Source organism: Ursus maritimus, unplaced genomic scaffold, assembly GCF_017311325.1.
Source record: "Ursus maritimus isolate PB19 unplaced genomic scaffold, ASM1731132v1 scaffold_18, whole genome shotgun sequence".
NCBI classification, from domain to species: Eukaryota; Metazoa; Chordata; class Mammalia; order Carnivora; family Ursidae; genus Ursus; species Ursus maritimus.
In genome coordinates this window covers 20,277,086-20,300,870 of record NW_024424230.1, presented here as the reverse complement: position 1 = coordinate 20,300,870, position 23,785 = coordinate 20,277,086, and the positions used below count along the sequence as shown (strand labels likewise).

The 23,785-nt window shown below is 41.7% G+C and overlaps 1 protein-coding gene across 2 annotated transcripts in view; it reads right to left on the bottom strand.

Annotated features, from left to right (window-relative positions):
• Positions 1-7,054: 7,054 nt before the first annotated feature.
• Positions 7,055-23,785, bottom strand: part of MBD2 (methyl-CpG binding domain protein 2) — a 66,827-nt gene continuing 50,096 nt past the window's right edge. Inside the window, exons 4-7 of one of the 2 annotated variants that reach the window (XM_008692224.2) lie at positions 20,489-20,579; positions 18,844-19,024; positions 14,215-14,353; positions 7,055-7,756 (exon numbers count right to left, since the gene is read on the bottom strand). In XM_008692224.2, coding sequence (XP_008690446.2) covers positions 14,227-14,353; positions 18,844-19,024; positions 20,489-20,579 — 399 coding nt within the window. In that variant the 3' untranslated portion in view covers positions 7,055-7,756; positions 14,215-14,226. Of the gene's footprint in view, positions 7,757-10,304; positions 10,776-14,214; positions 14,354-18,843; positions 19,025-20,488; positions 20,580-23,785 lie in introns of those variants that run through there. The other variant, XM_040632496.1, reaches the window with a different exon arrangement.

Genomic DNA, 23,785 nt, shown 5'->3' with positions numbered 1-23,785 from the left:
TCTCTGCACTAATAGAAAGTTTAAGGCAGGGAGGTCATCATTGCAGAGATCAAACCTTTTTCTTGTGCGGCACCTTAATTAATGTGACTGCAAGAGTGACCCTGGGCTTATGCCCCATGTTTCCCCTTGTCATTTGTATCTTTACACATAGTTCTAAAAGTAGTTGGATTGTTTGAAAGCACATCACTGGGTCAAACTGTTAACTATTTACTAAGTTCACTAATCCAGACAGCCAATTTTCTATTCTTTAACATCACCAGAGAAGACCAAGTCAGATGTCAGCACTGTTTCCTTCAGGAATTAACCAAAATCTGTCACCAATACCATCCAAGAAAACAAAGAAATGAGTCAGCCACCAAGGAAGGAAAGAAACTGAAAAGTGAAATTTACAATAAGGAAGATGCTACAGTAACAGAAGTTCCTCATTTGACCAACACCGACCAAGGTCGACCCAGAAAGTCTGCCTCTTCGCTGATAAATGAGAAAGGCAACATTGCCCTTTTCCAGACACATCAGCTGGATCTATTCTGTGCGTCAGCCATATGGTAGATGTTGCAACCAGAAAGCCCTCCTCTCCATATTTGTTTAATGCAAAGATAGCCAAAGAAATTCTCATCACTAAGGGTGAAATAGCTTAGTGTCTTTCTCAAAAGACAAGAAAGAGATCATTCAAAATACTTAATAAAGAGATGTTAAAATGAATATCGGGGTTAAGTTATGAATCCATAAGAATATCATTAAGATTCTAAGATAACGTCTTCCTCTTCCACAAAGATTGTGATGACCACGCAAACAGCATTTCCACATTAGAGTGGATTAGCCCAGAGGACAAAGATGATGTCTAACTCACCTGTAGCGTTTGGAGAGTAGTCTGTATTTTCATTATTGTATCCAGCACAATCCTGAGCATATATATTAAAGTGACCGGATGCAACTCGCTAAAGCAAAATACAGAATGATTAAAAATGGAGCAATTGATTCATATGTGTACCTGACTTACATTGAATTTAGAACTTGCCCATGTACAGAATACAAGGCTACTCTTTTGTTTGAGCCTCTCAATAATAAAAAAAATCCTTTAAGATGTGTTAAGATTTTTTAAAAAGCTATGTTGTGTTGCCTGTGTGGTTTAGTCGGTTAAGCGTCTGCCTTTGGCTCAGATCATGATCCCGGGATCCTGGGATGGAGCCTCGCGCAGGGCTCCCTGCTTAGTGGGGAGTCTGCTTCTCCCTCTCCCTCTGTGCTCCCCCTGCTTGTGCTCCCTCGTGCACACTCTCTCTCTCTGTCAAATAAGGAAATAAAATCTGAAAAACAAAAGATACGCTAAGATCATCAAGTTTTGTTATTGAAACAGTGGAGTAATGCCCTTCAACCGATGAATGGATAACAATGGATAAAACAAGCATTCATAGCAATAAAAGAATGAACCATGACTTATTCTCAAATGCGTTATGTTAAGTGAAGGAAGCTAGTCCCATAAAGTACACACTGTGTGATTCCATTCATATGACATTCTAGAAAAGACAAAGACTCTGGGGAATGGAGAACAGATCAGTGGCCCACAAGGGTTTATGGTAGCGAAGGGGTTGACAGCTAAGGGGTAGCACAAGGGAATGTGGGAGGATGGTGGTGATAGAACTTTCCCCTATCAATTATGGAGACGGACATAGAACTATTCATCAGACAACACTCATAGGCCTGTACATCAAAAAGGCTGAATTTTAGTCCATATGATTTAAAAATAAATATTAAAAAAAAAAAACCCAGAGTGATATGTAATCCTTCGGGCATGCGGGAGCACTTTAGAATTCTCTACCCACCCACCCCCATTCACTTCTGTTGAGTAACATTTACCTGAGAGGCAAAATAAAATGCTCAGATATCCCCATAAAGCCTTCTTTTTTTAAGTCTCTTTCTTCACACCAAGGTTTCGGCACCATGGACAGTTGTGGGCGCTGTTCTGTGTCTTACAGGATTTTTAGCAGCGTCCCTGTGCTCGCTCATTTGATGTCAGTAGTCTCTGCACCTCTCCCTTCTTTGTGGGAATCACAGATGTTTCAACATTGCCACGTGTCCTGGTGGAGGGAGCGGGGGAGGTGGGCAACGTTACTCCAGACTGAGAATCACTGCTTTAGACTAATGTTTAGAATCACCTTATAGAGTTGTGTATGTCAAACCATGTATAGCACACTGTATAGGAGATTTAGAGCTTTTGAGGGTAATTTCGACTATATATGTTTTCACTTTTTTTGATGACTTTGTAACCTCAGGACCCCCAGATATGACTCCATTCTGAGTTGGTTTACCACTTTTACTAGAGTCATAAGTTTAGAACCAAAAAACTCTAATATGATAGAGATAAAAGGATGGATTTTTAAAAAGGTCTAAAAAGTATTAAATTAAAGGTAGGGAAGACCTATGACTTTGCAATTGCTGCAATAATTATTATTGCTGAAGTTTAATGGAGATTATTGCTTTTTCTTTGCAGGAGGCAAAGTGTTTGCAAGATTACTCGGTCTGTGGCCTTGTTATTCATTCTTCCACCATTTATTTGCTCCAGATTGAGAAAAAAGAAAGCAATTATGTCTTAATTATCTTATATAATTTGTGAAGAAAGAGCAGCAGAGAGATTCTCTTGCTTATTTTATGTGATGAGTGCAAGGAAGTAGTCCTGTGTAGTAATAAAAGTTGAAAAATAAGGTTTTAGCGGAATGGCACTAAACGCTAATTGCTCTCTAAGTATGATCATTCTAGAATACCTAAATATTAATTTGATTATCAACAGAACTTTGCTCAAGATCCTGGTAATAACCAAGTTAGTATCTGCTACCAAAATACTTAACACAAAGCATATGGTAAAGAATTTGGCCTTGATTAAAAAGGACTAGGGGCACCGAGGTGGCTCAGTTAATTAAGTGTCTGACTCTTGGTTTTGGCTCAGGTCATGATCTCAGCGTTGTGAGATCAAGCTCCCACCCCTCCCCCACCACCCCACCTCTGTCAGGCTCTGTGCTCAATGCAGAATCTGCTTGGAATTCTCTCTCTCTCTGTTCCCCTCTGCCCCTCACCCCACTCTCTCTCTCTCTTTCTCTCTCTCTTTATCTCTCAAGTAAATAAATTTTAAAAATCTTTAAAAGAGTTCCTATTAAAAAAAAAAAAAGGACTAACCGTGGACTTCAGCTTGTGGGAAGTAACGTATCCATACTTCATAAGGGTGTCTCTGTCTTAAGTAAGGGTTTTAGCTGGGGGTGTCCACAGGTAAGCTGTGTAGACCAAGGACAAGAGTGTCATCTGAGGAATTCAGACCTGGTCCAAAAGGATAGATACCCACTATAAATGTGACTCAGAACATCAAATAATCTAAAGGCATTTGAGAAAGACCTGGCAGCAATATTTAAAACGGCATGGGGCTGGAAAAGTTAGAGGCCGGGAGAGCAGAGAGAAGTCACTTTATTTTTTTTTTAAAGATTTTATTTATTTATTTGACAGAGAGATAGACAGCCAGCGAGAGAGGGAACACAAGCAGGGGGAGTGGGAGAGGAAGAAGCAGGCTCATAGCGGAGGAGCCTGATGTGGGGCTCGATCCCATAACGCCAGAATCACGCCCTGAGCAGACGCTTAACCGCTGTGCCACCCAGGCGCCCCCGGGAAGTCACTTTAGTAACCCAGACAGGGTTAACAAAAGTCTGGCATGAATAACTTAAGAAAAACAATAATGAGAAAGAAAACTTGACAGAACTCCTGGTGACTAATTGAACATTAGTGCGCAAAGCAAAGTCTAAATTTGGGCATGTACCAGTTAGCAATAGCTTAAAGAGAGAGAGACATTCATTCATTGCATGTTGGCATTATTGATTTAACAAAAAGCCCAGGGGAGGGATTATCAGAACTGGTCTAAGAATTTAACATTATCATGGCGAATCTGGGCTCTTGCTGGTTTTTCCGGTCCACCTTCCTTGCAGTGTTGGTTTTTCATCTTCAGATTTGTCTCTTCAAGGTCACATGACAGCTGCTGCTGATCTAAGCATCAGATTTAATTAGGAGCGTAAGGGAGGCACAGCACATCTGTGAATGGCTGGCGGCTTAACCAACCTCTGTGTCCGCCACCGATGGTTCAATAAGGAAATGGAAAAGATAAGAGGTTTCCTTTTCTATTTGAGGATATGATCTAAGTTTAGGTGTAGACATCGGAATTAACAAGAGAGCGCACTAAGTGGACATGTTTGTGAAATTATATATTTCTTCCTTGTCACATTTCCCTCTTCCCCAAATTCCTCCCTATCAGGTAGGGATCCCCCATTATTTCCTCTTGCCTCTCTACTGGTCTTTAAGGATATGGCAGTGGGGCCTATAGGATTTCATTAAAAAAAAAAAAATAGACGAACAAAGATTGTGACTATTCCCTGAACGAATTTAAAGTTCCGGGAAAGCGGAACGTGTTTTGCTCACTGAGTCACTGTGTTTCCCCAGTGCCGCGTGTTAGGTGACTAATCCGTCCCTTCTCACAGCAGCTTCGGGAAAACTCAAATCTGGTTTGCTTCAAGGCAGCACCACAGTTTTTAAAAAATAACTGTTCTAGCTATACAGTGTGGTTTTTCTCATTTATAACATTATACTGAGTGACTCTGTTTTGGGAGACGCAGGGGAGGGAAAGAGAAAGATTTTCAAAGAAGGCATTCATGCTGACCATAAACAGCATTTTCTACCATGTTGCCATTTGTATCTTCCTCAATTTCCAAATGTTTCCATTTACACACAACTAGCTATTGTTGGGTCCCAGGACTTCCAGGATCAATCACGCTGCGATCAACAAGGCACTCGGACAGCTCACCATCCACCTTCCCCCCCCCTGCCCCCGACACACAAAACTCCCTGCTTTGGTTCTCTCTTGGTCCAAGGAGTATTTGCCCAGTCACCAAAATTCAGGGAAGCTCCTCAAAAAGCAGATTCTAATCCCCCAGAGTCACTGGGCTTGTTTTGAGGGAGAGGGCTGCTACCATTTGTGAAATGTGTACCATGTACCAGGCACTATGATATATATTCTCTATGGAGAATTTTATGGAAGCTATGGGCATGTTATTGCAAACCTTGCCATCCAATGGCAAGAAGAGGTTCTTCGACTCCAGGAAACATGAACCCCAGATGAGGAGTCCTGCACTGAAGTAGTGGTCTCAAAATTCCTTTAATAATAAACCCTCTCTGGGGTGCCTAGGTGTCCCACTGGGATAAGCGTCTGCCTTCGACGCTGGTCATGATCTCAGGGTCCTGGGATCGAGCCGAGCATCGGGTTCCTTGCTCAGCAGGGAGCCTACTTCTCCCTCTCCCTCTGCCCCCCCTCCACTTGTGCTCTCTCTCTGACAAATAAATATTTCTTAAAAATTTAAATACTAAACCCTTTCTGGGGCACCTGCGTGGCTCAGTCCATTAAGCATCTGACTGTTGGTTTCAGCTCAGATCATAATCTCATGGGTCATGATCTCATGGGTTATGGAATCGAGCCCCGCATAGGGCCCCGTGCCCCGCCCCCACGCTGTGGGGAGTCTGCTTGAGATTCTCTCCCTCTGTCCCTCCCCCCCTGCACACACTCTCTCTCCAAAATAAATAAACCTTTAAAAAAATAATAATCCCTTTCAAAAACAAAAGCACATATCCCAATTATTACCAGATATTTACTTATAAATTTCATACGTGTACTACTCTAATAGAATATGCGTATAATAAAACACGCAAAAACTTAGACATCAAAAGGATGAAATGCAAACAAGTATCAAAAGTCAGATATTTTTCCCACCCCTGCTGAACGCTTTCATTCATGCCCTAGAGGCATGTGTAGACACATCCCACTTCAAACCCCTTGCCCCGGGGTCTACGGTCCGGTCTCATCTTACTGCTGGACTTGGCACAGCACTGAGCTTATGATGCAAAAAGTTGAATGTACTACAGCAGAAAGAAAATGCTAACCCCCCGGAGAAAAATAACTCCCAACATTCTGTGACAAAGTAAGAAACTGCACCTGTTCCAGCTCTTATAAAAGAGAAGCAATCCTAGTAAAGATTGCTCAGCAGAAGAGATCAATGGGAAAGCTTGGACTATTCCCACATAAAAGAAGCAGGTGTCCTATAAAAAAGCCCTCTGCCCTATATAAGCTTTCAGGCCACAGTCACACTGTACTTAATAAACCAAACTGTGTTGTTCTCCGTCACAGAAAGAAATGCAGCTTGAAACCCGTGAGGAAGAGCATTGGAAGGTTGCAGGGCATTCTAGAAACAGAAGACCTCTGCGTATGAGCTCCCTTCTCCACACCTTTCTGGTCTGAGTAAGTCATTTAACTTATCTGCTTCTTAGACTCAACTCTTAAAGGGGGATAACATGCGCATATAACATAGTTTAAATGTAAGCTAAAATTCAAACATGACATTAATGGGGTGAAAGTGTTCTATAAATTATGAGAAGCTATATAAATGAAATAAAAACTTGTCTTCCTGCTATAAAAACAAAAGCTGAGTAATTGACAAAATAACTTCCAAATATATGCTCTTGTAGAGAACTCAGTGTGTAAGTTAGACTTTTGAAGTCCACCCCAGACCCTTTGAGACATGCAGATTTATAGCTCACTGTTCCCGTTCCCAATCCCACAGCTATTCCCAGCGAATCCTGTTGGAAGTGACTGATGGGACCGCCATCATGCAGCTGGAACTTCAGTAGAGGCCACTGGAGTGTATTTTGTGCAGAGGTCACATCTGCATCCCAGGGTGAAGGCAGGCAGGATGGGGGAGCTGTGACAGCTCTGGTGGGGGCTTCGAGGCTACGGCCTCACAAGGTCTAGTGTGGCCTCCCTCTGCTTCTGTGGAGAAGCTTTCAGTCCTTTCTGCTCAGTAGACAGACCCACCTATGATGAAGCAACTGTCTCGGCAAATGAAAGTAATGTCACTGAATAAGCTCCAAACGCTTTGGGAACCTAAACCCCCATCGAAAGCCCCTTGTGTCCAGGAAGCATGGGCCATAGTCCTTCGTGGATTAAGTCATTGAAAATGACTTACACAAACATTTTTAAAGCTTCAAAATTTATTGCTGTACATTTTCGCATAGCATTTACTATGGAAATACTAATAGTGCAAATATTTATTTTGGACTTCGTAGCATTTGAGAGATCACAAAGCTTTTTGATATCTTTTGCAATCATTTACGAAGATCTATATTATTCAACTTATCTTTAAAATTCAAACAAGTCATCTTATACTCAGAGAGATTACATAATGCTTTCTAGATCTCTTTTCTAGAACAAAGCCACCAGTGGCACTCCACTCCTTGATAATACATACGTCTCGCAACACCTGTCCAACTGCAAGACTCTGTTCATTTACAAATTCATTCAACAAATATTTATTGACAAAACTGTTTATGTGCTGGGCACTGTGCTAGGCTCTGGGGACATTAAGATGAAAAGATGCAATTTCTGCTTTCACGGTGCTTACAGTCTAAAAGTAGAAACAGACATGCAAACAAATTTACAATACAATACAGTAAAGTGCTTCCATGGAGGTATTTACAAAGTGCAGCGGGGACTTGGAAGAGGGAAGAACATCTGCCTGGAGAAATCAGGGACAGCTTCACAGAGGAGGTAGTCACTGAGCTGAGACTTGACCAGTAACCGGGAATTTGCTGTGTAGACAGGCGGGCAAAGGGAATGACAGGTGCAAAGACACAGAGGCCCAAGGGGCACTTCGAAGGACCGAGTGATGCGGTTTTTCTTGAGCTGTAGGTGCAATGGGGACAGTGGCAGGATGAGCCAGACAAACAGGCGGGTATCAGATCACGAAGAGCCTTTGCATCATTCATCCGTTTATTCAACAAACATTTATTAAGTGCTCACTACGTGCCAGGCACTAGGCTAAGTGCTGGGGTTGTAACAGGGAACAAGACAGACATATCCTCGCTCTCGTGGAGCTTACATTCTAGTAGAGAGATAGACAAAAAGTTAACAAATAAATACAGATTTAGAAGACTTCTACAAAGGAAATAAACAGAGTGCTGAGGCAGAAAATGAGTATTATGGGGGGTGGAGAGTAGTTACAGTTATTAGAAAAATGCCTCTTGGAAGTGACAAAACAGACACCTGCAGGGGTCATAACAATAGCAAGTCCCAACGGGAGCACTCACAGTGCACCAGGCACTGGGCTAAACACTTTATAAACAGTATCTCACTTAGTCCTCACGACAGCTCTATGAGGTAGGTATTATTATTCCTATTTCACTGAGGAGGAACAGGCTCAAAGAGATTAAGTAACCTGACAAGTCACACAAATGGCAAAATCAAGGTTCAAACACAGGTTCTCTTCATTGCAAAGTGCTCGCTCTTAAAAAATTACTCTTGAAACAATTCTTAAAGATTACACAGAAAAGTGAGAAATTTTGAGTATGGAAATGACATGGTCACATTTGCTTTGAGGACCATTCTGATGACTATATGGAAGAGAAAAGGGAGAGAGAGAGAAGGCAAAGGGAANGAGGGAAGGAAGGAAGGAAGGAAGGAAGGAAGGAAGGAAGGAAGGAAGGGAGGGAGGCCCTGAAAGTCCAGAGGAGAGGAAAGGAGGTTGTAGGAAGGCAGTGGTTGCAGGAATGGAGAAGAGGTATGGGTGTGAGAAGTGCATTTAGTAGTTCTAACAGGACTGATGGGACAGTGGAGGCAAGGGAGAGTAGCATCTGGAATCACTCATGGGCGTCTGCCATGAGCAATTTGATCAGATTATTTGCTTTTACCCTAGTTAGGGGATACAAGATGGTGGTAGATTTGGGAGATAAGATAATGAATTTAATTCTGGACGCGTCGTCCTGTGGGTATCTTGGGAACACCTGGATTTATGGGATGGTCCCAGTTGGACACCATGTAATGGCTTTCATACCTTGTTCTCTACCTGAGCAAAGTATATAAGAACAAAAATCAAAGTTGTATATGTGTGTACATTGTGTTTTTGCTTTTACAAAAGCTGTTTATAAAAGCATGTAAATCTTGGTTGGATAGCTTTGTAAAAAGAACATATGATCACCAAGGTGAAGTTACCCCAAGCTTGATTACAAAAGAGAACTCATGGACTTGGGGGAAGTCTAAGAAAAGCCTTTGGACATCCATTCTAAGTAGTCACACTACTTACAGTCACACTACTTAAAAAGAAATCAGTATTAACTTCCCACTGCCAGCCCCGCTGGGGCAGTTTGATGGGTCTAGAGCAGGCCTCCTTGGCCAATGGTCTGCCCAGAGTCTGCAAGCATCCCTGCTCACTTGCCAGCGAGACCACTCTGAGGATACTAGTGGCCTAAGGCCCAGAGATCCAAGTTGAATATAGATCAGGAATTCCAAAAAGGTGTTATTTATGTAGTTTGGCATAAGGTCCAGAGAGACAACAGCCCCAACCTAGCCAGTTGTATTGCTCTATTTTCTTTCCCTTCCTCAGGAACAGCAAGGGTGCTGGAGGTAGCCGTAATAAAATGTACAGGTGACATTTACATGGAATTGGTCACACTGGTGACCACGTCAATTTCTGGGTCTAATTTTAGAACAACTCAGAGTGAAGAAGTACATAAACCCTTCCCATAGAATGATATTATTTCTCAAAATGTATTTAAATTTGTTTATGAACACTCCCTCCTTTCCTCAGATTAACTTAAGTATGTTTTGATTTTAAAACTCATTTAATAATGTGGTGCCAGTTTTAGTAATTAGGTATCAAGGAATTTGAGTGGGAATGAAGTTACACTTAAGAGTTTCAATAACAACAAAACGTTAATACTGTGGAGGCCGGGTACTGATTAGTAAAGTATTACAGTCTGGTTCATGAAGCAACTCTGTCTGGAAAGCTGCCTCTCTCTGTGGCAAAGGGTCTAACCCGCACCTGTTAACTTGTAGGGCCAGTGGACATTAGAAAATGCAAAGTGTCCTGGAAAAAAACGACAGACATGGACCTTCCAGTACCATCTGAAGGGCACTTGTGTACCTCACTCATGCCCAAGGGAAGAAAATGCTTTATTTTATAGAACTAACAAAAGTACTCATCATGGGCAAGGAAGAAAAAACATCACACATGCTAGATGGCAACTTAAGAATTCAGGGGAAAGCGGGCGTGTTTCCACACTTTCCGGAGGCGAATTGCAAATGGATGAGCTATTCTCCACCACCTCCATTTGAAACCTAAGGCCCAGGGAGGACAGCTGACTGTAAATCAGGAATCCTAAGGGGGGCGGGGAGGGGAGGCTATTTATTACTATTTATTATGTGTGCTCTTTAACAGAAAGAATTCCAATCAGTCTGTGAATATAATCATTTATTTGTCTTTACAGTGATGATGGAAGAATGTACAGGTGTCCTCTTTCAATAAAGTATAAAAATCTGTTTATATACAGTGAAGTCACAATAATCTTTAATTGGGAGATTTATTCGGTACTCCTGATCGGTTCATATTAAAACAGGGGGGAAAACAAATATTTCACGTTAAGTGCTACATTTCCAGTAGATTGCACCTGGCATCAAAAGCTCAGCTTCATCTTAAGGGTCCTGCTTGATATTACAAAAGTCTAATTTTAAGTCCTAGGACTCAAAATAAACATCATTTTTTGAATAATAGATATATACATCAAAAATACATCTAAAAAGGCATTGGTTAGCGCTATTAAAAAGCTCTATGTGCTCGGGTACGTTTTTTCTTACAGGCAAAACCCAGTGGAAACGCTTTTGTTCAATTCTAGAAATTTGCTCTTGGGGAAAGTTGGTCGAAAGTTACCTGTAAGGAAAAACAAACAAACTTAAGTACTGCAATGATTTCTCAGGTGAGGTCAGCAGAAGCTTAATAAGTAGTTAGAAGCTTAATTTCACTTAGAACCATATTTTTAAAGCCTTAACAGTTACAGCACTTTGTACATAAAAAAAATGTTCAATATATCCCCTCATTATTTCAAGTGCTTTAATAATAAATTTATATTCATTTCATTTTCAGAGAAATCATATGCACAACTTTGTATGCTAACACAAATATTTTCTACCTATAATTAATTAAACCTGTACAAAAAGAGAAATCATAGGGCATACAAATAAAAAAAGAAAACTGTAATAGCCAAATCCAAACATTTTTGAGAAAATTTAGGAAAACATCTACTAACCACGATGTATTTTCCTTCGGAGCATTTATGGGGGACAGATACGCACTGAGGCTTTATCATTATTTAGCCCGGCTGACGTGGTACGGTGCGACCACAGACACAACCATTTATATATCTGATCCCGTATCTCATTTGTAGCTAAATATTTTGACACCTTTGTTTTTACAGTTTCCTTTTTCTTGCAAGCACTCCTAAAATTCTGATAACCCGGGTACCCCTCTATGATTGTAAAATTTTAACTAACACAGTAAATCTCAACCTGTTATTGAGGACCTACGTAAAACAAATCAATAAAGGCCCACGTTGCTAATAAGGAACGTGAGAGAAAGCCGTGGCATGAAGAGGCTGGCAGACCCAAACGGAACTACGCGGTACTGGCTCCATCTCCTACCAGCCATGGGAAGCTGGCCATGACCTACACCCTTCGGTGGAGCCACGTCCTATCCGTCCTACAGGTTATTATGAACACCTAATTAAGTCAAGCGGCAGTGCTCTGGCTTATAAAAGACTTTAGGTGTAGACGGGGCTAAAAGAGTCAAGCAGGCGAATTTAATTTTGATAACGAAGAAGTGCTTCTGATTCTTCCACAACCTTCAAGCCTACTAGCCTGGTCTAATAAAACCATTCTCCAGTTTAGAATGTGATACACATACTATGAATCTCTCTCTACCCAACACAGCAAAATAATGGCTCTTTAAAGTATATATTAAAACTCCAATCACTCAACATTCATTATTTTGTTCCCACCATTAGCCACCTCCGTGCCAGGCAGTGAGCGAAGCCGGCTTCTACGGGAGCGAAGTGCGTAGTCCCTAACACCCACGCTTGCTCACATCAGTCAGGGTGCTGCCTTGACATCCCCCCGCAAAGCCATCTGCGGAGTAAGCAAGGGTCTGGTAAAGCCTCGGTTAGATGACCCCTGATTATCTTAAACTGTCTTCAGGAGAAAAGCCTGAGAAACAACAAAAAGCTAAACAGCTCTGAAGAAGAGGAGGGCTTTCCCAGCGTGGGTTCCGGGGCAGCACACACACAGCCATCCCAAGGGCCACCCCGCGCTCCAGAGACAGCGTGGCTGAAGGCCTCAGACAAAAGAAACACACTTCAGGCTTCCCTCCGACTTGACACATACCAAGCACACTAGTCAGAGCCCATAAAACGCATCCTTGCCAGAGCAGAAAACAAGATTCAAGATCAACACGGCCTCTTCCTGTGCTCAGTAAGGGGGAAAAAAAACCTTAAAATCGCCTGAACTAGATCCCAACAGTCCCGTGTGTTCAGGAAACGGTCACAAGATGGTGACGCTTCACTGAATGGGCAACGCAAGGCATTAAAATTACTACCTGATTTCTTGTCCCTGCGGCACGAGCTGCTCCCCGAATTCGCACAGAGGCGCTGACGGGAAGGGAGCGTTGTGTGGACGCGGCCTCTCCGCACACAGCACCCTGTCTGTGCCCGTACCAAACAGGCCCCCGGCCATCCCCCGGGGCTCCAGTGAAAAACCTGGAGTCACCCCGCCACTCTCTCCCCGTCACTTCCAATCACTCACCTGATCGATTTCATTCTTTCTCCAGCACATTTCAAATGGACCTTTGCTTTACCTCTTTTTCTCTGTACCCACTGACAACACCCTCGTGAAGCCACTGCCTCTCGCTGCCAGACTACAGCAGTCTCCTCACTGGTCACCCCGCTTCCAGGCTCTCCCTGCTCCCATCCTCTGTGGCGGGGGGGGGCGGGCAGCCGCAAGGATCTCATATGCATAAGCACATCTGATCACCTTCCTCAGCCAGCGGTGGATTCCCACGGCTTTGATATTAGCCAGCAAGCCAGGAGGCGAAGCATGATGAGACTGACTCTTCACATTCTTCAAGCCTCCCCAGGTTACATTCCAACTGGTAAGATCTCTTCTTTGTTCCCTAAAGGCATCAACTTCTCCTTGGTGTTTCTTTTGATGGGAACACTTTTTACCCAAACTTTGGCCTACTGCGGCTTGCCCTTGAGGCTCAACGTAAACGTAACCTCCTCAGAGAGGCTTTGGTGACCCTTCACATCATATCGGCTCCCCTGCCATCGGCGGGCACTTTTTCTTTTCCTTTGTAGCACTTATCCCAGTTGGTAATTATGGAGTTATGTGAGCATCTGGTTAATACAACTATAGGGCAAGTTCTACGAGCATAGGGACTGTGTGATTGTGGCCACCACTGTGTCCCCAGGACTAGCACCGAATGCAAGAACGACTAGTGGGCAGGTCCCCAGACTGAAAGGGACAGGGAGGCCAGGTTCCAAAACACTAGGAGTTAGGACTCTAATTCACTCTGTTCATTCTCCCTCTGTCTCTCTTTCTCTCCCCGACACCCCTCCGTTTTGGCTTCAAAGGGCACAAATAAAGAATCGGCATATGGGGGGCACAAAGTAAGACAGACCTGCCAAAACAAAGCAGGATGGCAGCTGGAAAGCAAGGTGCCCCACGAGCCCTTGGGGACTTGACCTCAACCACCTGAAGACAGAATACAGCCATCAGGACAGAGCCTATGGCGCTCACGTGAGCTCACAATAGAGTCCACGTTTGTATGTTATAAGGTAAGTTATTTAATGTCTTTGAAAATGCCCTTGCCATTCTTTCTGCATTAAGCCTGTGCTAGAGAGAACCTAGAAAAAGAGGGGAACTTTGCCTACTTTACAGCCGTAATTTTAAAGAGGGGACAACAGACCCCAGAAAGATCGCGTGGTGGGGACGACAGCCACCTTCCTCTCCTGCAGCCACTGCCCTACCTGGCAGAGCCTTTATCTCTTCCCCTGATTGTTTCTAATGCCACCTTGCAGGTTTTCCACCAGGCATTAAAGAAGGAGGTTAGATCCCTTGCAAGTGGCTGCAGGGTGTGGACGTCTTCACATCAAGAGGACAAAAGGATCGGATTCTCAAATAGAGAGGAGGTCACACAGCAGTCCATGCCCCCTCCACAGAGGAGAGGCTCTTTTATGTTCTGCTGAGTCAGGCTACAAAGGGCAAACTCAAGAAAATAAAACACCTTCCGCTGCAAGTCTCTCTCTCTGCTCTCAGTTTACCTGATCATATTCTTAGGCTTCATCTCCACTGTCCACTTCAATATCCATCTCTTCTGTATCAGCAGCTCGAGACAAGATGTCTGCCATCAGGGCTTCTTCCAATTTTTTGCGTACTTGCTGTACTCGCTCTTCCTGTTTCCTTTTATAAAACAGAGTAAATGCACTGAGAATCTGGCAAGTAATGGAAACATGCAGCTGGTACTACAGTTTATCTTTAGTTCAAAATCATGAAAACTCCTGAGAAGAACACATTTCCTTCTCCTTAGACTTTGCAAGACTTTCTTCTACGCCCACAAAACCAAACTGCACAGGAGGCGAGCCTTGCCAAAAAGAGGAATATTCAGACAGGCAGGTATCCCACACTTCACGGAGAATTCTGGTAGGAGTAGATTTATTTCAGTGACTTTTTGTTCAACTGCAAAAATTTCAAGTATGTGAAGATTTGGGGTTATTGCTATAATGGATATTAGAAATAACCTGAAAGCAGGGATAAAAGAAAGAAATTATATGGAAAATTAAGAAGAGATTTTTTTCAACAAAGCAGAGAGTGGAGGAAGTGGGGAGCATGACTGAGTTTGGCATTCTATGGCTATGTTAGGGGAAAGACAGACGGAGCTCTCTCCCGGGTTCCCAGTCCTACTGGCAGCAGGCCACCATGAAGAAGCCAAGAGCACATGATCCTATGTACCAAGGAGAGAAACTGAACAGCATCTCTTTGAGATGAGCTGAGTAGTTAAGAACACGCCACAAGTTTCTCTGTGTCTTGGGGATTGCAGTGGAAGCTCAAAAGTGAAAGTTAATAATGCCAAGTCATTAAAAAAAAAAAAAAGAAAGAGGTTCTGAACCATTTGATGGGAAACAAAGCACAGGAAGAAAGCCTATTGGTAAATTTGTTTAAAAATCAGAAAAAAATTCAGAGTCACTCCCTGACAGTACAAGAGAGGGATTCCTAAAATAGTTCTAATGAGACAAGATGGTAAATAGCAATTCATATCCAGAGCCAAGGGGGAAGGCCAAGAAACAGAAGAGACGGGAGAACACTGGAAAGTAAGAATCTTAGGAAAAAACAAGAAAGGGAAAGAAGCAAAGGTACAGGTGGAAGGGTTGGCCCTGACTAGAAAGCGGGACAAATCATCCCCTGAGACCAGAGGTTAGGATGGATGCAGAGTGGGAAATGGAACAGCCCAGTAACAAGTAAGAGACACAACAAGGACTACTGAGGGCTCCACAGTGGGGGAAACAAAAGTGATTTTCTCTCTCAATATTGAGGAAAACAAAGTGCAGCACTGCCTCGAACCTGGGAACACGGAAGGGTAGAAGGGCAATGTTCTGGAAGTTGATGCTAAGATCCACTGAGTCTGTACTTCTTGTGTCCTCAACCACTTGTAAAGTTACATTTACTAGATTCCAGCTGATACGTCTATCTCATGAGACTATATTCAAAGTGAGAAGCTAACATAAACTGTCCAGCTGCAAACGCTTTAGATGTCCTCTTTACCAAAGTCTAAAACAACACAAGGAGTTAAAAGGTACAGGCTTCCACTTTTTAATTGAATTTTCACAAAGACGGAGGCTGTCACTGAGATAGCCTGAGCTCTCTGTCATATTACAAGAAACAGGAGTTGAACAGATTTTCATGTAGTTGGAGCAGGGTCAAGAAGAACACAGTGTTTATTTCTTACATAGTTAGTCAGTCTTGCCTCTGGCCTCGTGACTCAAGGTTTATGACAAATGCCATATCAGTCTCATTAGCAATCTCTCACTCCTAGTAAGAGAGTATGAGAATCTGCACAAGTGCCCTAGAGTAATGCCGTTAGGAAGAAAATAGAGCAAATGGTGCTTCTGGCTGGAGAGGTATATCTTAAACTCTAATGTTTGCTTTGATTCTCTTTTGTCTTGAGCATTACTTCCCATATTTATGTAAGCTGAAATTAAAGCATTTGCCCTTTGTGGCAGGCAGAATTCTAATATAGTCCCTGGCCCTGGATAGACTCCTTGTATAATTCCACACACCGCCCCCCCTCTCCTTAAGGGCAGGCAGAACTTGTGAATGGGCTGGGATATCCCTCCATGACTAGGTTACTAATCAATGGACCTTGAGTTAATCAAAAGAGATTATCCCACAGGGCCTGACCTAATAAGAAAAACTCTTAAAAGGGTTTAGATATGCCCTTCCTGAAAGAAGTTGGAGAGGGAATGTGGAGGGGACCTCAGGGCAAGGAACTGCTATCCACCTCTAAAGGCTGGGAACAGCCCTATCCCACATCCAGCAAGATACCCAGAGGCCCCAGTCCTACAACTAAAAGGAAACAAATTCTGCAACAGTCATAGGAGCTTGAAAGAGGACCCTGTGCTCCAGAAGGGAATGCAGTCCAATCGACACTTTGGTTTCAGCCTCGTAAGACCCTGGGCAAAGAATCCAGTCACATCTGGCCCAGGCTTCTGGCCTATGGAACTGTGAGTGGTTGGGTGTTGCTTTAGGCTGTTAAGTTTGTGAGAACTTGTTACTTGTATTAAAAAACAAATACAGGGGCACCTGGATGGCTCAGTCACTTAAGTGACGAACTCTTGATTTGAGCTCAGGTCTTGATCTTAGGCTGTGAGATCAAGCCCCACCTCCGGCTCTGAGCTCAGCAGGGAGTCTGCTTGGGATTCCCTCCCTCTACCCCTCCCCTGTTCTCTTGAGTGTGTGCTCTCTCTCTCTCTAAAATAAAAAATTTCTAAAAAAAAAAAAAGAAAGAAAGAAAGAAAAAAGAAAACAAATACAGGGGGTGCCTATGTGGCTCAGTCGGTTAAGAGTGTGACTCAATCTCAGCTCAGATCTTGATCTCAGGGTCATGAGTCCAAGCCCCACCTTGGGCTCCATACTGGGCATGGAGACTATTAAAAAAAACAAAACAAAAAAAACCCCAAATACATCCACGGGTGAAAATATTATCAAATATGATGAAAAAAATATGTACTTAATATTGAGATCTTTAGTTAAAGGTTTAATATAAAGATAATATTGGCTGCACAATTACAGAAAGGGTAACAATTCCATTTGCAGCGATTTATTTTGAACCTGCACTAATTCAACAAGAAATGTTTGCTTAATAATTTCTGTTATGACAATGAAATCAAATGGACAATTTGTTAAACAAGTTTACCTTAAAAGGAAATCATGCAGATCTGGCTTTGAGATAGTTTCCTGTACTATCAAAAGATCTGCTATTGAAGCCATCAGCATTCCCATGACATCACTCAGAGGCCCTCAGTCAACACCATGATGCCCTGGCAGAACGCCTGCTGATTAACTGGGTATTCATTCCAAGACAGGTAAGAACTTGTCTCCAGAGGAATTTCCTTCCTCGAGGGTAAAAATAATCCAAAGAGCAAGCTGATTCCTCCCTTGATTTTACATTTTGTTTTTCTTTAAAAATAAAGCTGATCATGAATTCCTACAATCAATACACATGAATGGAACTTTGAGCCATGTTACATCTTTGCAAAAGGAACTACTTTAAAACCCAGGAAGGGCCTTCCAATTACAAACCTAGCTAGACTCATTCATTTAAAAACATTTTCATGCCAACTTTTATGGATTTAGAAAAAAAACATAAACATAAAACATATTTTTAAATTATATGATTCAAAAGTGCCACCTGCTGGTTTTGTCTAGGAATAATACTCCACAAAAACCTGATTTAACATTCAGAGGGTAGAAATAGTGAAGTATACACACTGTCCTATTTTTAAAGAAAATACAATACAGTACAGTCTCGTTATAAGGTAATGATACTCAAGTTCATAAATCCCATATAAGAATTTCTTTCTGGTCTCAATATCCAAAATAGTTTGCTTCTTCTGAGCAATGGTTTGCTTATATTTTTCTAGGCATTATCAATCTGAGTTGTACGTTTTCTTTTCACTATTTGGAGCTAAAAACCTAATTTGTAGCCCAGTCTTAGAAAGCAAAAGATGTTAAGAGATGCAGCTTATGCCCTCTCCTTACTCCTGACTCTGTTTTATTGCTTTATGCTTTTCCCTTTGCTTGATCTTTGCCATTTGCTTCTCATCTGGCTTTACCGTGTGTGTGTGTGTGTGTGTGTGTGTGTGTGTGTGTGTGTGTAGCCACCTTAAATTTTTACTTGAAACAAGATGAAGCAGAGCTAAACAAATCTCTAAACTGAGTTTAGGAGAGTAAACATAATCAAGATAAGCATACTGAACTCTAAAAACACAACTCAGCTTAAAGCAGCATGGCTGTGATCTGCTTTAAAGAGAGATTGGTTTGCAGACAAACCAATGCAGGAAGCAATCACAAAAGGCATCACTGAATGAGAGGGATTCTTTAGAGCAGAAAGGCAGAACTCCAAAGTGCAAAAGACACTCAATAACAATGTGGAGAGAGTACAACTGATGGGTCCTTCGGATACAACCATGATGCTTCCACCTTTTTCCAAGCACGTATTTGTTTTAAGCGTTCTATATCACCTTCTGTTAATTTCACAAAAGATCTAGTTAAAAAAAAAATGTAACTTTCTGACTGATGCCTCACTTACTAGATGTGCCACAGAAAGGACGAGGCAGTATAAAATGTATCCAATGTAAAGGACAAGTTTTTGAAGTTATGTTAAATTGCCTTACCTAATGTCTTCATCTGTGACAATGAAAGCCTTGCAGAGGGGTTGAGATGTGTTCAGCCAAACAGCGGGGTTCTTTTCCACAGCAGCGGAGGAGACCTGCCCTGTGATTGGTGCAGAGCTGGTGTGCAGAGCACTGGCAACAGCAGATAAGAGGGTCTCATCATTACTACCTGGACCAACTCCTGCAATTAGAAATATATACCAGCTAAATTTTAGGAAATTTCTAGATGTGCTAAACAAATCTTACGTAACCTAAAACAACTGATATTTTTGTTCGTTTGGGATCATATATTTAAAACTGACACAAGCCGAAGAAGTAAAAGATAATATCGTATCCACTTCATAGTTACTGTATACCAAAGAATTAATATTAAAAGAAATAGTAACAAGGCGCGCCTGGGTGGCGCAGTCAGTTAAGCATCTGACTCTTGGTTTCAGCTCAGGTGACGATCTCAGTGTCGTGGGATGGAGCCCCATGTGGGCTCCGAGCCCAGCGCAGAGTATGCTTCACTCTCTCTCCCTCTGCCCCTCCCCGCCAAAATAAATAAATAAATCTTAAGGAAAAAAATTGCAACAAAATGGCCGAGCACTTTAATAAAACTTTAACACAACTTCAACATTCTCCAAGGTACGAAGCTTTTTAAAGTTGGCTACATTTCCTCAAGCAAGGTCACTTATTTTAATGATCTAAATGTGTTCTAAAGTCGCCTTATACCCAAGTTTCCCTATTAATGTATCCCTGGAGTCCTAGAATAGTTTCTTTTGTAGGTTTTAACATTAATTTCTAGCAATATCTCAACACTTTTGTTTTGGGACTTCAAAGGAAAAGCCAATGCAAGCATGCTCTACCTGCAGCTTTCACATCTTTTTCAAACACCAAACAAAATATCCAAGTTAATAGAATTAATAATTGCACACCTTGACTACTTACAGGAGACTGGCAACATGACCACATTTAAACGCACTGCTTAAAGTCCTAAACTTATTAAACCAGTTAAAGCAATAATTTTCAAGAACACAGGGGGTGACACAATGTTCTAACCATCAGTGAGGAGAATTTTTGAGAAATCCACACTATCAACATTTAGAAGCCGAAGTACTAATGCTTGAAAAATAATGCTTCTCTAGAATTGGAATTAACATGTGCTATGACAGGCACACTAGGTAACTGAGTTCTACACCCCACACCCCACTTGCTGCTGTTACTGGACCAAGGTGCGCCTGTTCCCACGGCTACAGGCAGCAGCAGTCTGTGCAGGGACAGGCAGAAGAGTTGTTAGCTGTTCTTTTGGTAAGAGGAAGAGTGAAAGAGCAAGTGCTGGAGCCAGATGCCGCTTTGAGCAGGAAGCTCGAGAAATGCCACCACTCAGCTGCATTTGGTTCTAAAGGCAGCACATGGGTTGATTATTATGATGAACCTAACCTAAAGCCAAAATTTTTAAACAGAAAAAAATCCGAAACATCCCTGCAACACACAAGCTTTTCAGATACATTTTCCCTCGGTTTAATAAAACACAAAAGGGAGGTCATCCAGCCAGGCATACAATCCCCCAATGTAAGGACACTGTCTTCTTCATTTCTGACTCCGCAGCGTCTAACATAGCCTGGCATACAGCGGGTACTGCTCAACTGGATTTTGATAATACCTTGAAGACCTTTAGGTAGTTCCATGGTTTTTATAATTTGTTCTGTTACATCTGATGCACTAAGTCCTTGTAGCCTCTTCTCCCAGAAAAGCTGTAAGGCAAAACATCACTGTTAATATACATTCTTGGAACAAGAAAGTAGCGCATCGATGCTGCTGAATGATGAAATTGAAATCATTTCGAAAGTTTCCTAATTTCCCCATTTTTTTCCTTACAGATACTAAATGACACTCCAAATATGAATTATTTCAGCACACCGTAATTCCTTCAAATGATATTAATCAAAAAATGTTTTCTTATTTTATGCAATCTACTCAGTTGTTACAGCAGGTCAGATTTTTACATGCTATATACTACTACATATAGTACTTCCTAAGGTATCTTCCAAAGAATGTAACTTGAATGCTTAAAGATTCATTTGGTATGAAAATTTAATGTTATAATTTATCAGGGAAAAGAAAACAAATTATATTACGCAATACCCCTTTATCCAATACCATTAGGGAAAGAGCTCCTCCATCTGTGTGATTTTTCCACAATACTGAAGGTTAGCCCTTTGGCATACTTTTAAGGGGTAAAGAGCCAGTTTTAATGGAAACGTTTCTAAAACGTTTTGCATACTTCCTTGCTCTTTAAAAAGGGTGTCCCGTTCATGGGCAACTTTCCCCCTGTTGTGCAGAGCCCAGGTCACCTTAGTCACTCGGCGGCCCTGCATCCTCATTCTGGGCATGAGTCAGCACACTGAAGGCTCCTCATATTCCATGGGGCCACTGAGGAATGCTATTGCTTAGTCAAACACTGAACGGTCCAAGACAGTTCTGCTGTTTGACTTTTATATCCTGTCTATACTTCATTTTCTCTCCGAGTTAGCTATTACTTCTCAATCACGTCATTCATCCGTTCCACATTTATTCACTGAGCTCCCACCAGGAGCTGCCCTGTGGACGCAGCCCTGGAGGAGACACACTGTGTCTTTGTCCTCAAACCTTATCTCGTTTCTAGGCTCTCTCTTATTTACTGCAGCCCCAAAACAAATACAGGAATTCCTTAGGACTCTGTATAACTGTTCATAATCCCGAATACCTGGGGCCTGTCACAAGTAGGTACTGAAAAAATATTGGTACTGAAAAAAATATTGACTGCCTGAATATGGGAGGAACAAGACTCAGAATGAGGATCTTGAGGGACTCACAAACCCAAGCTGAAACTTTGGCTCTAGATGTCTAAACCTTCCACTGCCTCTTCTGTAAAATGTGACAGCAGTGAGGACTACGTAAGATTAATGTGGAGTCTAATAAGGTGATATATACAAAGCGCCTGTCATGGAGTAAAGGTTTATCATATTTACTTTTAGCAAATTTTGACCACTCTGAGGACTTATATTCTGACTTCTAGATACATAAAACATATCAGGTAATTGCCTCCAGACAAATGCAAGATACAACAAAATCTCTTTTTGGCAGAAGAGTAATATGCTGGATCTCTAATAACCCCCATGCTAGCACCAAGAGTAACCTGCAATAGAATGGTTCAGTCTCTTCTGAAGACCTTTGGTACATGGTAACAACTCCTTATATCTCCCTATAAATTATGTCATCAGCAGAATATGTGCTCAAGACATATGAGGACATGAACACATTAATCATCATGGGTGAAAAACAGGTGAAGATAATAGTTGATAAATGTGATAAATGTCCCAAGAAACCCCACCTGCTATTTCCTTTCTGTAGGAAATAATATCATCTATGCATTGATTATCATGACTATGGAAAAAAACAAGGAAAACAAATGCCAGTTAATGCCCAAAGAAAAAGGAAAAAGTATCCGGAAGAATCAGTGAGTATGGGATTAGAAAGTGCTTTTATAATAAAATTATAACTTAACTTACAAAATAAATCAACACTACCAAAAGACAAAGTATAGAAGTTATATACAGGTATGATTACTAATATTTTAATACTACTATTTTACATAAAAATCCAATTCTAGATATCAAAGTTCAATTTTTTACATTCTATAATTTTTCATTCTCAATTTTTTAATTCCTATTAATTCAAAGGAAAATGATACAAAATTCAGAAAGAAAAATTTTGTAAAATAAACCCTGGACTGAGAAACGAGTGTACGGGTCTAGATTACAAGTCCTGGTATCATCACACACCATCTGACAGCCCTCAACTGAGTCTGAAGTTGAATCAGATATGCACCGATGACCTCTCTATAGATGAAATGCTTATGCCATGAAAATGGAGATACATGGATTTACGTATGTGTATGTATGTTGAGTGTGTATTTCTACCCCTACTCACGCTCCCCAGCGGAGATGGGGGATGTGGGAAAGGTCAGAGAAGGAAGGAAAGAGACTAGTTTGATCAAAGATGATGCATGGTGGGCACAGGTCACCAGTGCCTTGTTCTCCATCCTTTCCACCACTCATTCAACACTGATCAGCTTACCTAATTTTCGTAAGAACTGAAACAGTCTTCGTGAGATAAATGTCTGTTTACAAATCCGTATGTTCCTAACTCACCTTTCCTACATTCATCTTCTCAGGCCTCCACCGGTTTTGTTTGTTTGTTTTGGGGCTGGGGGCTTCTTTGCATTTTAAAATATTTTTTAAATTGACATAGGCATTATGCCAAGTGAAAGAAGCTAATCTTTTACATACTGTATTATTCCGTTTATGCTAGTCTTTTACATACTATACGATTCCATTTATACGATATTCTGAGGAAGAAAAAACTATAGGGATAGTTGCCAGGGATTAGGGGTGGAGGGAGGGTCTGACTACAAAGGGTCAGAACAAGGGAATTCTTTTGGGGTACTACAATTGTTCTCTGTTTTTTAATAAAGACAAACTTTAGCCATGGTAGAATTACCATTTTCTTTATTTTCCAAGCCAGTTCCTCAAGGAATGGACAATATGCACTGACTCCATCCCCCAGGCCCATTTCAACTTGATTACCCAGTCCCTTTCCTCATAAATTTTCACCAAATTTACTCTAGGAGGCAGTTAGCTCCTCCCACCAAATTCAATGACCTTTCCTCTTTATCTCTGATCATTTTATAACCCTGCATGCTGTGGAGAGGTACAGGGAGGGGAGAAGTCTTCCTCTGCCTAAATTTAAAATTTCCTGAGCTGCTCATTTATGAATTCCATGTTTTTACTAGGTGACAAATTGTGGCCATCTGGAGTTCTTATTACATTACTTCTCCAGCCATTAAAAGTCTAAAGACACAGGGCGCCTGGGTGGCTCAGTGGTTGAGTGTCTGCCTTTGGCTCGGGTCGTGATCCCA